This window comes from Chlorocebus sabaeus, chromosome 3, assembly GCF_047675955.1.
Source record: "Chlorocebus sabaeus isolate Y175 chromosome 3, mChlSab1.0.hap1, whole genome shotgun sequence".
Taxonomy (NCBI): domain Eukaryota; kingdom Metazoa; phylum Chordata; class Mammalia; order Primates; family Cercopithecidae; genus Chlorocebus; species Chlorocebus sabaeus.
This window is the reverse complement of record NC_132906.1, coordinates 80896173-80911448: the sequence shown is the minus strand read 5'-3', so window position 1 is coordinate 80911448 and position 15276 is coordinate 80896173. Positions and strand designations below refer to the sequence as shown.

The window sequence follows — 15276 nt, the reverse complement described above, 5'->3', positions numbered from 1 at the left end:
CCGCAGTAATCTCAGAATGAAGATCATTCAGGCATTTTTCTCAGGGTCCCTCTCAGACAGAAGGCTCTGTGATTGATGAACAATCTTCCTAACAACCCCTCACAAAAGATTCAGTCACCATTATCAAAGAATTCTCTCTTCAAATGACTCCATGGTGGCTGATCACATCGGCCTGTGGCTCGATTCTGTAAGGAGATTGTTTGGTGGGGCCAGTGTGACACAGCTATCTGGTTTGACCAAAGGTATACTTGTTATGTATTTGCATGTTTACCCAAAATTAGAGTGCATTTTCTTCCAAGGAATACATTTGTCTGATTGAAACAGCCTAGCCGGGCACAGTGGCTCATGCCTGTAATCTCAACGCTTTGGGAGGCAGAGGTGGGTGGATTACCTGAGATCAGGAGTTCAAGACCAGCCTGACCAACATGGTGAAATCCCGTCTCTACTAAAAATACAAAAAATAGCCAGGCGTGGTGGCGGGTGCCTGTAATGCCAGCTACTCGGGAAGCTGGGGCGGGAGAATCGCTTGAACCTGGGAGGCGGAGGTTGTAGTGAGCTGAGATTGTGCCATTGCACTCCAACCTGGGCGACAGAGCAAGACTCTGTCTCAAAAAAAAAAAAAAAAAAAAAAAAAAAAAAAAAAAAAAAGCCCAGCAGTGCTGAAGGGCAATGCTTCACCTCTGCATCACCGTCACCCACTCACATCCTATTCCCTTGAAATAGTAATGGTGCTAGATCACAAGTGTTCACTGTTGTTTCTTCATTCATCAGTTTTGGACGTCATTGCATGACTTCTGTGCTGGTAGATAGGATTTTAGCTCCTGGCACCCTCCTTTGGCCTCTAATCTGGATGAATTGCTTTCCCTGCCCTGCATACCTGCCATCTAGACATTCGGCCTGTCTTCCTCCCTGTGTTGGGCTTCCTGTTTCTAGAACCTTATGCCTTCCCCTTTCTTGTTCTACTTTCTTATTTTGGAGAAGCACATCTTCTGCAGCTTTCTAAGGAATTGTGTGTGAGATGTTAATTTTTTGAGAATTAGGGTATCTGTTCATATCTTTATTTTTGCATTCACGCTTGACTCATAGTTTGGCTAGTTATAAAGTTCAAAGTGAAATCATTTTACCTTGGAATTTCAAGGGTATCCCATTGCCTTCTAGTTTCCACTGTTGTTTGGAGGATTCTGATGTTATTCTGAATCCCTGTTCTTTGTGGTCTTCTCTTCAGTGTTCTAAAATCTTGGTTGTTGTGTCTTGGTTTTTATTTTATGTTTTGGTAAGCTTTTTTGTTAAGGTATAACATATAAAGAGAAAATAAGGTATAACATATAAATAGAAAATAAGGTATAACATATAGAAAACATATACCTAATGCATGTGTGACTCGGTGGATCTTTCTGGAGCTCTGCTCTCTCTTACCTTTGTGCTATTTTATTTCCTGTCATTTTGGAGACTCTGCCGTGCATGTTCTGGCCACCTTGGTCTTCCCCAGGTCTGGTCAGTGTCTTCTCCTCAGCAAGATGGCAGGGCTCTGTTTGGATTCCCCTTCCTGTGCCGCAGTTCTGATACTGCCTCCAGGCAGAAAGCTGAGGCGATGTGGGGCTCACCTCATGTCTTTCCCTTCTACAAAGGAAGGGCTGCACTGCCTTTTGCCCCCTATCTAAAATCTGTTATTTCATGTATTTTGTTCACTTTTCTACCAATGATGGTGGGAGAGTAAGTCCAGATCCTGTTTCTTCCTCACAGTCAGCTGTGGAAGGGAGGGGTCAGAATCAGATGTCTGCAGGGACCAAGGAGGTAAATTAAGTGACAGAGAGGCCTGGTTGCAAATCAACAGGGAATGCTTGGGTGACCTGGAGCCCAGTGCCCCATTTAAAGGGGGCATCTGCTGCCCATCTGCAGCTGGTACCGCCAGGAGGAACCCCCAGCTCAAAGGTGCCAGATCATCTGGTTTCTCAAAAAGCGAGAAATACAGAATTTGAATTAAACTTTGGTAACTTCAATTATTGGTAACTAATTTTAAAAACCACTTTGAAAAATAAATGAAAAACACCAAAAGGTAATTTGAGAGGATTACAAAAAAGCAAACAAACAAAACACCGCTGTGTAGTATCCCCACCCCACCGAAAAAAAGAAAAAAAGGAAAAAAAAAGGTAAAATACATGAAAGTGTATTTGGGCCCAAGATCAAGACTGTAGCACCGCTTGATGCTCACTGAAAATTATTTTCAGTCAACAGCGAATGTGTATATCTCTCAGCTGGCAATTCAGCCTCCGCTGAAAGCCACCACTATGAACAACCTCATTATATCAGAGGATGTTTATTGACAATGTTTATGAAGTAAGCAGTGCCAGAGTGATGTTTCAATGACAGTAAATTAACTTCTTGGGTGGGATTCCCAGGTAGGAGTTTTATTTGTATTCTTTAGTCAAAAGACCGTTAAGTTACTTTTTAGCTGAATTTTCTGGCACTGACTTTAAAAAGAAGGTTAAAGCAAGCCTAAATATATTTGGTAACCTCATTTTTTAAAGTAAGAAGTAATTGTTTTTGTTTTATAAGAGAGTTTTGTTGCATGTTTTTGGCCCAGGGGACAGCTGTGTATAAGTACAACAGCCCTGAGCTAACCATTAGTCTCTGGGGTGCATTTCAAAATCTAAGGTTCTGATTTCAGTGGAAGTCTCTTCCTTCAAAATGTCTTTGCAGATGCAGCTGATGGTGTTTTTCATTTAATAAAGTGTATCCAAGCCTTCAAAAGAGTAAAATAATTTGTTTTTATCTATGTCTGTTTGTAAACTAAGGGTCAAAAGTTGTGATTTAAGTGTTTTTAAAAATTATTACTTATGGATGTTATTTAAAAAATTAGTTGACTGGTGCTGTGAATTAAAAAAAATGCCTAAACTAAAAATTTTTGAGTATTTTAGAACCCTTGAAATTTATTATACTTATTTTGCAGATGAGGAAACTGAGACTCAGAAACAGAAATTATTTAGAATTGGGTCCTAATGGTATTTTTCCCCCCACTTTTAACTTTCTCTTTTCACGATTGTGAGTATACAGGGAAAGGAGGAGAGAAAACTCATTTTGTTTCTAGCCTTTGACTCTTCTTCCCTGGTTCTTGCCTTGAAGTTTAAGTGAAATCCAAGGTGGCAATTACTGAGCCCACAGCAGACAGTCTGTGCACAGGAGTGTGTGACTTTGCCAAGGGGAGCATTTGACTTTGCATTTCTAAGAACTGTGCTGCAAAATCACAGAGACTTTTGGGAGGGTTGTCCTGTCCCTGAGACCTCCACCAAGGAACTCTTAGAGTGACTGTGGATAACCCATTAGGATTTTAGTGGCTATATGGGAGGCTGTCTTGCTGGCCCAGGTTAGTGGAAGTGTTCGATTTCGTATCACTTCACCTGTGCTTACAGGGGATCTTGTGCCGTGTTCCTCTGAGCTGAACCTCTGCCTAGCACAGCTAACCTGGGGAGATTTTGCTCCCTGGAGGACATCTTGCAATGTCTGAAGACTGTCATCTGTTGGCTTAAGACCATAAATTTTGCTAATCGTTGTACAATGCACGGGCCAACCCCTCACAACAGAGAATTGACTGCCCAAGTGTCGGTAATACTGAGGCTGAGAAGTCCAGGCCTAGTGCATGTTCATCTTCCGTCTGCTACTGCACGTGGACTACTATTCTTGTTCTTTGAGCCAGTCACCCTCACGCAGGCATGAAAACCGGAGGCAGGAGGCAAGGCCACGGACAGGGAGTCCAAATACTTTTTGGGATTCATAAAGGATGGGAAAGTTCCAGATAAGTAAGCCAAACATAATAGATAATGGTTGGCTTTTAAAAATATAATACCATACACTACTTCATTAAAAAAAAAAAAGGAGCTGAAGAAATATGAAAATTTTACATGAAATTTCCTTTATTCAACAAATATTTTTCAAACACCCACTATGTGCAAGTCACTATAGAGTCCATAGAGACTAAAGATGTGTAGCACTGAACAAAACAGGAGCTTTGAGGAGCTTGCATTCCACTGCAGGGGCACACAATGAATCAAATGAGTATGTACAGCAGGTAATGAGTCAGATGGAAAAATAAAGCTTGCAGGAAGTGAAACAGGGAAGGTCGGCAGTGATGGGATTTCATGAGGAGGGGGCTTGCAGTTTAAAATAGCTTGGTTCTCAATGCCAATGAGATAGCACTCACCAACAAATAAGAGAGAGAAGTTATTTTAAAGCAGTTCTAATTCTTAAAGTATGTCTCTTTATCCTTTTTTCATTTCAGAACAACAAAGTCAGGCGTTTTGCTTTTGAGCTCAAAATGCAGGACAAAAGTAGTTATCTCTTGGCAGCAGACAGCGAAGTAGAAATGGAAGAATGGATCACAATTCTAAATAAGATCCTTCAGCTCAACTTTGAAGCCGCGATGCAAGAAAAGCGAAATGGTGACTCTCATGAAGGTAGGTAGGCTTGGCTTCCCCCGGGCACATACACACTCTCTGGGTGTCTTTATTTTTGCCAGGTGGGTATAGGAAGGAGACTTGTGTTGCACAAGTACATGAGAGGTGGGACGGATAGGAGCTCTTTACAAATAGCCTGTCCGCAAAGGTTTTGCCACATTATAACCTACTTCCCTGACATTTTGTATGTGGAAATCATGTAATGGGAAGAACCAAAGCTTTGGAGGCAGAAAGGAAGACCTGGGTTTGAGTCCCATAAATACTGTATTTCAGCTGTGTAGCCTTGGGTACACAACTTATGTTTTCTGAGCCTCAGTTGACTCACCTGTAAAATGGGAATAAACATGAAAATTGCTGGGAAGATGGGAGAGTAAATAAGAAAATGAATCTCAAGTATCTGGAATAGAATTTTTACTGTGTTATAAAATATTAGTAATAATTAGAATGCATGGGAGCCTCAGATTAAATTGGTGAGAAAAAACTGGCTATGTTCTTGACAATTCGTGTTTTACTTCAATCCTTATGTGGTTCCCAACCCTGGCTTCCCCTTAGAAGTACCTGGGAGCTTTTTAAAAATACCATTTACCTGGTCACACAAGAGATTCTGATTTAGTTGGCCTGGGGTGGAGCCTGGGCAGGTCTGACTTTTAGGGGGTCTCATGGATGTGTCCATGTGGGCTGTTGTTCATAGCTAGTGTCAGGTCTAATTGGACAGTGTCCATGCTATACCAGCTACTCAATGTTTTGACTCTTACCACTGGACCTGTGCATCAGTATTTTTTCAAAGCACCCCAAGTGTTTCCTGGGAGCATCCAGAATGGGGAGCCACTGTGTTCATCTGAAGGCACCTAAGAGAAATGGCCTTCCTCCTCCTGTTTCGAATGAAATGCTATGAATACAGGTAACTCCAATAATCTGTTTTGCCATTTTAGATGATGAACAAAGCAAATTGGAAGGTTCTGGTTCCAGTTTAGATAGCTACCTGCCGGAACTTGCCAAGGTAACATCGTCTTACATCTTCTGCTCTTCATTGAATGCTGTTGAAGTATTTCTCATTTCACTGGTTTGTCCAGAATGGAACCTGTTGAAATCATAACAATTACATTGTGATTACCTCTCTGTTTTTCTGACCTGATTACAAGGTGACATGTACTCATGCAGTATGATTTCAGGTCTGTCTTCCAAAAAGTACCCTGCAAAGTATTCTCCTTTTATTATTATTTTAAGTGTTTTTTTTTCCCCTGATAATGCTTAACACTGCATCACGGGTACTGAAGAAATAACCGAAATATGCAGGCAGGTGTTCTCATAATAGCATCGTACTTTCTATGTTGATACATGTGCTCTCCCTTACTCAGGTTAATAGACACAGTTCTAAAGAGGAAGGACCTGGTAATCTTGCCACAAAACCCAGGGGTTGCCTGAGTTACAGAAATTGTTTCTCGGTCACTCTCAATGGGAAAAAAATAAGCTATTCCTGTATCCTACAATTTTGAGAAATTTAAGAGTTACTGAAAAGCACAAAGAAAAGCAAACCAACCATACTGCTACTTCCCAGATTAAATATCTATTATGATGTTGCCTTTTTAGCTTCCACATTCTTAAAAGATATAAAACATCAGTTATAGTTGAAGTTCTTTTTAAACACTGTCCTTATTTCCATTCTCTTCTTTTCCCACAACCCCAATCAGAAACAAGCACTATTAAAAGTCTTACTTTCATTTTTATATCTTTACAAATAAATCTATCTAAATGATATATATGGTGTTATTTAGTATGTTTAAAAATGTTTTATAAATGCTAACATACTATATGTATTGTTCTGCACTTTAAAAAATTTTTAAATTTACCCCTTTTATTTGTACTATATAGACTTAATTTTAGCAGTTCTATTATTTTCATTTTTTCTATTATAAACAAAGCTACAATGACTGTCCTTGTAATTTCGTCCTTGTGTGTATCTGAATGATTCTTTCTTAAATGAGAGAAATATCTTTGTCTTCTCTAGCCCTTTGCACTCTTACTCTGTTACTGCCCTTCTATTCTTTTTTTTTTTTTTTTTTTTTGATACTAGAGCGAAATGGTGACCCTCCACACCCACATCTTAAACACTATAATAGAAACATGGTTTATCTATATAGGATTATAAATAGACTAGCATTCAGCATTGACCTTTATTTTAAGACAACATGGCTGTTCTCAAGTGTAAAATCTCCCTCCCTGGCTAGGACTTTAGAACATTGTTTTTTTTAAGGACTTGAATTGTTACCACAGTATCTTTTTAGCACCTGCCTATTAAAGCTAATTTTAGTGCCACCATTGTAACCACCTCCTAGTCCGGGAAGAGTTTTGGCTTGTGTGTTTGTGTTTTTGTGTTATGAATGTCTGCGTATCATATTTTGCATTGAGATTTGCTTTTTTGTTTCTGGATGTTTGGGAGTTCATAATTTCTCAAAACAAAATGTTTGTGCCCATTTGGGTTTTAGTTTGTTGCAGCAGGTGATATATGTGATGCCATCTAGAATTCAGAAAGTAACCTTCTGCACTTATTGGGTGAACAGAATGGATACCTAGGAGAAGATTCATGTTATTTGAGCTTAATGTTGATTAATAAAAAAATCTATACTTTTTCCAATGAGGATATACAGGAACTGTCACCTCCTTCTCTTACTACCCAGCCAATATAATTCAGTATTGTTTGATCCCAAGACCTAGGGAGATTTTTAAAGATATACATATGTTTAATATAAATGTGTACATTTATGTATATATACTTATATTTTTATAAGTATAATTATATATATTTTTTCATTTAAAATATTTGGAACTGTTTTTAAACCATGGGTTACAAGTTAGCTTAAGCCATTTTAGTTGGCGAAATCAGTTTGATTTCAACCCCTGCTTCTTTTGGTTTCTGTCTAGTTTTTTATTCTTTTTATTGAGGTGTAATTTATAATAGCAGAATGCTCAAGCATGAATTGTAGAGCTCACTGGAGTTCACATTTGTACACTGATGTAAGCAGCCCTCAGGCTAGCTTGGACCTGAGACCCTCATTATTTTGACCTCCATCACTGTAGATTAGTTTTGACTTTTCTAGACCTTTCTGTGAATGGACTCATACATGTACGCTTTGTGTCAGGCTTATTTAGCTAAACATTATGTGACTCACTTTAAAAAGTTTTTTTTTTTTTTTTTTTTTTTGAGACGGAGTCTCGCTCTGTCGCCCAGGCTGGAGTGCAGTGGCGCAATCTCGGCTCACTGCAAGCTCCGCCTCCCGGGTTCACGCCATTCTCCTGCCTCAGCCTCCCGAGTAGCTGGGACTAGTGGCTCATGCCTGTAATCCCAGCATTTTGGGAGGCTGAGGTGGGTGGATCATTTGAGGTTAGGAGTTCAAGACCAGCCTGGCCAACACGGGGAAACCCTGTCTCTACTAAAAATACAAAAATTAGCCAGGCGTGGTGCCTGTAATACCAGCTACTTGGGAGGCTGAGGCAGGAGAGTCACTTGAACCCGGGAGGCAGAGGTTGCAGTGAGCTGAGATCATGCCACTGCACTCTAGTCTGGGTGACAGAGCAAGACTGTGTCTCCAAAAAAAAAAAAAAAAAATTTTTTTTTTTTTTAAATGTGATAGAATTGAATGGAGAATATGAAAGTACACTGCCCTTAATAATAACATTATTTTTTATATAAAATAATATCATATTAAGGGCTGTGTACTATTTTTATATATATAGTGTGTGTGTGTGTCTTGCGTAGTGATATAAAAGATATTTGTTTTTCTTAGTGTGCTATTATGTATATTTATTTCCTTTCATTGGTATATAGCGTACCTATTTTGGGGGTTTGTGTGATATTTTGATATCTGTATACAATGTGCGATGGTCAAACCAGAATAATCGGGATAGCCATCACCTCAAACATTTATCTTTGTGTTGGGGATTTAAAACATTTCTCACTAGGAATCATAGTCAAAACCTAAAAAAATGCATCCTTGTTAGAGACTTTACTGTTTTTTTCTTTCCCCCTCACTTTGAGGTGTTTTAAAAATAATTTTATTTAGGAAGGCAGAAAAAGGTAGAAAACGTGGAAAGTAATTTTTTGAAGAGGAAAAGAATGAAGAAAATGGAGATGAGTTATTCACTCAGCACGTGGGTATCTGTGGGCTTTGCCTTTTAAAACCCAGCTCAGTGGTGTCAGTGTGAGCAGCCCAGGCACTAAGGGGAGACCTGTGTTCCCTGTCCCCAGCCCTGAGCAAGAATGCAATTTTGGCTGTTTATCATCCCCCTTCAGGGTGTCTGGATTATTTGCACTGGTTGAGAAGGCAAAGAAGTTGATCTGGTAACTGTTGGTCATCCCATTTTTAGGAGGAATGGATTCCATGGTTACAGAATCAGAGGCTGAAGTGTACAGGGAGAGGGGTGGAGAGAGAGAACTGTGTAAGGTGTTTACTCAGGGGATGAAGAGGTAAAGAGGTCAGTATCAGGGAAGGAAGGTGCAAGAAAGGGTCAGGCTGGGAAGCTGGGCCACAATTCAGTAAGATTGCAGAGAAAGGCCTAGAACAATGGGGGTAGGCAGAAGGTGGCTGAAGGTGTAATTTAATGGCAGGTTCCTTGTCTAATCAGCTCCTCTAACCTCCTTCATCCTGTTGCCCCGGCTTTTGTTTTCCACTGTGACTAAGACATAGCCAAACAGGATATGACCGACAGGAAGTTGTTTCAGTGCAAAAATAACTGTTGTCTCATTCTGGAATATTATGGAAGGGCTCATTACTTACAGTATGAGTGATGTAAACCTAGGTTTTCAGAATATTTTGTATAATCTTGGAACTTATGTTTGTACATTTAGTACTGAACATCTTTATTGTTTTCTTATTAGAGAACACACTGTATTTACCCTAAAACTGATTCTTTTCCTCCTATTGTCTATTATGGAACCAAACAATTTTTTATTATAAATATAACAGTGTATAGCCTCAGTCTTCTAAATATTTTAGTTAGATACACAAACCATAATTCAAGTTAGTTAATTGATTTCTTCCCTAGAAAGTCAAGGAGTAACATAATCAGGTTATAAACTTCGTTACTAGTTATTTAATAATTTATTTCTCGGGTTACATTTATATCTTAGGTGACATCAGAACATATATGTCACCTCCTTAAGATAGTGTGAAGAAAACCCACCTTATGTTTTCTTCCACAGCTTTTCTGTTTGTGAGCTTTTATTTTTGTACTCAAAGAATAGCATCCAACTTTTACTTTGGTTTCCCCATTTGTTTCTGAAAGAGAAGTAGAATTTCATCTGAATCTAGAATTGCTCACACCCTTTTACCTTTCAACTTTGTTTTAAGCAAATGAACTTATTGTTCCAGGTAAATCTTCCACAGTTGCGTGCAGGGGAAAGTATGATGTCTCAGACTTTCTAGTCTCATGGAGATGGAGTGAGGATCAAGGGCCATGCTCAGCAGAACTTGTCAGAACCCAGCGCTTTCACAGACACTTTTTCTGAATTTTTAAACAAGTCTGTAATAAGTGCTTTCTTCCCTAGATTCCAATCCAGAAAACAATATCATTGCACTATGATACAAATGAGCTGGCTAGGCTTGTGTCTGTGGGGTCAGCTGGCTTTGCATTTCTAGGCCTCCTTTGTGAAGAGGATGAGCTGATGGTCCTGAGAAGTTAGGTGTCTTGGAAGTAGTGGAAATAGATCATGATAACTCTTTAAATTAAAGAGTATGTATTTTGGCCTCAAAACGTTTTGCAAAGTCCTCCTGTTCCAACCCATTCTGCTTAAATGACCCAACAGTCAATACAATGTTTCTGGTAATTCATCCTCAGAATAAGATGCTGTTGACTGTAGTCTTTGTCACTAAATTGTTTTATCTACTCACAAATAAATTTAAGACACACAATATGCCTGAAGCCTACAGCAGACTTTCTGGAAACTCTTGAATGTTTGGTCCATAACTACTTCTTAAGACAAAGAAGAAAACCTTGTCAGGGTGTGTCATTAGTGCTTGAATGTAGGGTTTACAGGATGGGGTGGGGTGGGGGAATCGCCCTTGGTTTAGATGAATCATTCTCTTCCTTATCTTCTCAGCAGACACCAGTTTCTACAGAGAACAGCTCTGCCATTGTGCTTTCTCTGTTTCCATTTTCCTCTCATTCTCTTCTCCACGAAACCCAGAGTAGTCAGTGGGCTTTGGGCAGGAAAGTGGCAACAGGGTGTCTGGGGAAAAGCCAGTTGGCTCTTCCTACCATCACAATATAGACTGACCATAGTTTATTTTAAAAGCAGAGCTCCTTTCCATCATTCTGAGAAGTGCTCAACTGCAGTCTTTGGGATGATATTTGTTATAGCTGTATTTTGTCCACTCTTAGATTGTGAGAGTACATATTACAAGTATTTATTTTATTATCTTTACTAAAATTATAATTAAAAATAAGTATGCTTGTCACAGTAAGTAAAAATACCCAAAGTTGTTTAAAGAAAAGTTCACCTTTTGCCTTCATCCTCCATTCCCACATTCCTGAGAACACTGACGTTAATAACCAGTTACAATTCCCCTTTCACCAAACTGATTGCTCATAGAAATATAGAGAAACATATGTAAGGTTTTTAAGTTTTTTTATAAAAATATGTTCACAATATATACATTATTCTGAAATTTACTGTATCACTTAAAAATATTTCGTAGATGTCCCTCTGGACCCGTAGAAGATCTGGTTCCCTCTTACATGCATATCAGCATGCTGCATGATATTTCCACTGTTGCTACTGTATACTTCATTCAGCCATCTCCCTATTAATGAACATTTAGGGTTTTTTCAGTTTAAGTCAAAGTTTATTGTGTTTTTAATGCTTTAAACATTGCCAAGTTACTGTCCCAAAAAGCGGTAACAATTCACATTTCTGTTTCTCTGCATCTTCACCAGATGAGTATAAAATGGTATTTTACTGTGCTTTCATTTACATTTTGCTGGTTATTAGTGATATTTTTCGTATTTTCATACATTTATTTGCCACTTGTGTTTTTTCTTCCTGACTCGCCTGTTCACATTCTTTACCTTTTCTTCTTCTTTCTTGTGTAGTGTAATAGACTCTGAAGCCAGGCAAACTGAGTTAGAAGCCAGGCGTCTATTTCATGATGTAGGTCTTTGGGCGAAGTACCTAACACTCATGCCTTAGTGTCTTCTCTTTTAATGAGCAGGGGTAATAATAGTACCTGCCTCCTAAGGTTGTATAAAATTAAAATGGGCACTTAGGGTATATCTGGCAGGTAGTTATTGGCTGTTATCAGTAGTAGCTCTTATCATTACTATTCTTCCAGATACTGTTTCCTGACTCTGGGGCAAAGTCCTGCTCTCCCTGAACCACATTTTTCTACCTCTTAGATTGTATTTCGTAATTCCTTCAGCCACTGTTGGGCATCCTCCCTGTTTAATGCATCATCCTAGACCTTAGGAGGGATAGGAGGAACTTTAAGAAGCCAAATTTGCTTTTTATGTATCTCATAGCAGAACAATTGATATCTATTAGGTAGATTACAAACCTTTAAGTTATTTTTACATCTAAAGCTGTCCCTTCTTTTCCAGTAAATGATGTCTGTGGTAAAGAATATATCTGTTGGGTGTTAGTGACAAAATCAGAATGCTTTGTGTCTATTTTGGCTAGTAGTTAATTGTTTTTCTTTTATTATGTCTGCATTCTTATTTGTTCTTTAATTATACGGAGCTCATTAGCAGTTTTTCTTGCTTTATTCATTTCTTATCTTCTAGCACAGTCAACTCGAGACAACAAGCATCTTTCAGAAAGGCATCAGGAATTGCATCTACATTAAGAACCCACTCCTCTGCTCTCGCGTCTGAGAACATAACACAGTATTTGCCTTTGTTGAAGGGCTCAAGCGGACTATTCAGAAGTAGAATAGATAACTGTTGGTGGTGGCTTGCAGCACCTAGTACTGACGGTTTTGTTAGGAAACACCACAGGCAGTATACAATGTAAAGCAAATTCTTTAGGTTCAGTTAAGTAGATTCCACTTGCACATGTTCTCACTCTTTTGGTGTAAAAAATTAGGAAAGGTGACAGGCAGGATAGAATAAAATGAAGTGGTCCCATCTCCCATATGGAGAGCGCCTGCCTCCACCACAGGCAAGTGTTTTGCCTTGGAAGCATAAACAGAAGATTGCAGTAATGCCCCTTCACCTCCATAGTCTTCACGCTCCCACTGATAGCATCAAGATAAACTTGGTGTGGCAAGAGACCTCGAGCCATCATCTTGTTTAGCATCTTTACACGGAAATGAAAATGGAACCCAGAGAGGCTGTGCAGCTTGCACAGCTGCTTAACTGAACTAGAACCAGAACCCAGTTTCCTAGTATTCTGGTGCCCATTTTATTTAAACATAGACAGCTAGCTGATCATGATAGTTTGGATCATTACTAAAGACCTTTGTATACAACAGTCGCATGGCTAAGAAGATTCAGGTGCTTGTTTTCTCATTATCCATGATTGGAAATGTAATAATAGACTTTGCTCTGCCACCAACAGAAGAGACAAGACACCTTTTCTGCTGTGGCTGTGAGTGCCCCATGGAGTGCTGAGATGTGACACATGTCTGTGGGGAAAGTAGCAGATGAGAGAGTGCGTTCTATTCCGACTCCATAGACTTAGCTGTGGAGACTGAGAGTCATGGAGAGCTCAGACTGACAAGAAGAACAGAATATAGACTTAGAAGCACCAGGCATGAAAAATCATAAAGATGGAGATGACTTCTATCTCGTGAATGTCTGAAAAACCTCTCTCTCTTTCTGTTCCCAAATCCCACATCTCCAGCCCCCATCTCTGCCACCATCTATCTGTCTTCTTCCGTGGCTTCTCTTCTGTCCACCTCTTCAATGTTGGGCCCCCAGGATTTTGTCTTCAGACCCACTTCCACCCTCTTCCTCAGGACCTCTTGTCCACTCCCAAGTCTGGAACTCCAGCCTTCCTCTCAGCCTTGTGCTCAAGTTTCATCCCTCTAGCTGTCTATTGGATGTTTCCAGTTGGAAATTCCACAGGCATCTCTACCCAGGCATCTCTACACAAAGATGATAAGGATATTACCATCTTTTTGGCAGGTTTGTTTTTCCTGAGTTTTCTGTCTTGTTTATGGATTCACCATTCAGCAGGCTGCCCAAGCTAGAAATGTGGGATTTGTTAATCGGCCCTGCTGTGAGATGGAGAGTGATAACCCAAGAAAGACATTGTGGGCCTCTGGGTCTTACCCTTTTTAACCCGTTGCCTCAGCTCTACCCAAGTGATGCTTCTGAAATGTGGAGCTCGTTTTATTCTCCTACCTAAAATGTTGCAGGATATTTTAGATTCTGAATGAAATCCCCAGTCTTTTTTTCTTTTAAGTGAAAGCAAGTTTATTGAGAAAGTAAAGGAATAAAGAATGGTTATGCCATTGGCAAAGCAGCCCTGAGGGCTGCTGGTTGCCCATTTTTATGGTTATTTCTTGATGATATGATAAACAAGGGGGAAGTCCCCAATCCTTAGCAGGCAAATCCCAGACTCATTTCTCTTAACTTTTTTTTTTTTTCTTAAATCATGCCCTGCCTTTTGGTTATGATGAGTGACTTGGTGATTGCTCAGGTGTGACTTGTCCCTTTGCACCTGCTGTGCCTTCTCCTAGAATGTGCTTTTCTCCTTTCATGGCCAAGTGTTCTTGTCCTTCCAGATGGGTCTTCCCTTGGGAGGTGGTTTCTGACTACCACCCCCTAGTCCAAGTTGATTTCCACTGTTACCTTAAACTTTCTTTTGTCCTCTTATTACCCGTTGATATGCTGTCTCCCCACCTGGTGTTCCTTGGGGCTAGGGACTTCTTCATTCACATTTCACATGTCTCTAGGGCCTGGCTCATAAGAGGTGCTTAGTGAATATTTATTGAATTAATCAGCATCTTGTCCTTCAAGATCAGCCATCATTTTCTCTATCTCATCATTCAAAATATTTTCCTTCCTCTTCCCCTTCTTGCACCCAGTCATAGACTGGACTCTGTTAAATCCTTTCTAGCATCTGGGCTCATTTCCATCTTCAGTGTCTGTGCATCCTTTTCATTCAGCCAGGAATGTTCAGCTCGATTCCGCCCCTTCATTCCAAGTCTATCCCATATTCCATTACTTTATGAAGACTTTCTTGACACACAGATGCTTAATTATTGTCTTTTGCTTTCTTTGTGTTGACTTTGACTCTACCACTGATTGTGAGCTTCAGAAGGGCAGGAATCTCATCTTCACTTCTTTTTCCTCCTGGTGCTTACTTTGTGTGCTGCACACTCCCTGGCACACACAGCGGCTCTCCAACATGAGGCAGAGCTTTCCAGCAGCCTCAACCCTCAGGACTAGGCAGCTTTTAACTGTATTTGGGCTCCTTTGCAAGAAAAGGATTTTGTTAAATGTAATTTTTATTTATCTTGTTATCAGAGTGCCAGAGAAGCAGAAATCAAACTGAAAAGTGAAAGCAGAGTCAAACTTTTTTATCTGGACCCAGATGCCCAGGTAAGAACTATCTAAATGTTTAATATTTAAAACCAAGTGTGGGAGAGAAAATCATCGATGGGCTTATTTGTTTATTTGTTTGCTTTGTTTATTTTGGAACAACAAGCAAAATAACTATAGACAATTTGGGGAAAAGAGGAAAAATAAAAATGTATAATCTCATCACCATAGCATTACTATTGTGAATATTTGATATTTAATAGATGTTTGAAAATTGGGAGAGATTTATTGAAAGACATTCTCAAGTTCACAAAGAACATCTAATTTACCTGTTAAAATAGCC

At 39.5% G+C, this 15276-nt stretch overlaps 1 protein-coding gene across 23 annotated transcripts in view; it reads left to right on the top strand.

The window, feature by feature from the left end:
- The window catches only part of DOCK9 (dedicator of cytokinesis 9), a 297489-nt gene that overhangs the window by 167549 nt on the left and 114664 nt on the right, over positions 1-15276 (top strand). For all 23 annotated transcript variants that reach the window (XM_007960750.3, XM_073014464.1, XM_073014461.1 and 20 more), the window contains exons 8-10: positions 4277-4451; positions 5384-5451; positions 14919-14993. In XM_007960750.3, coding sequence (XP_007958941.1) covers positions 4277-4451; positions 5384-5451; positions 14919-14993 — 318 coding nt within the window. The remainder of the gene's footprint in view (positions 1-4276; positions 4452-5383; positions 5452-14918; positions 14994-15276) is intronic.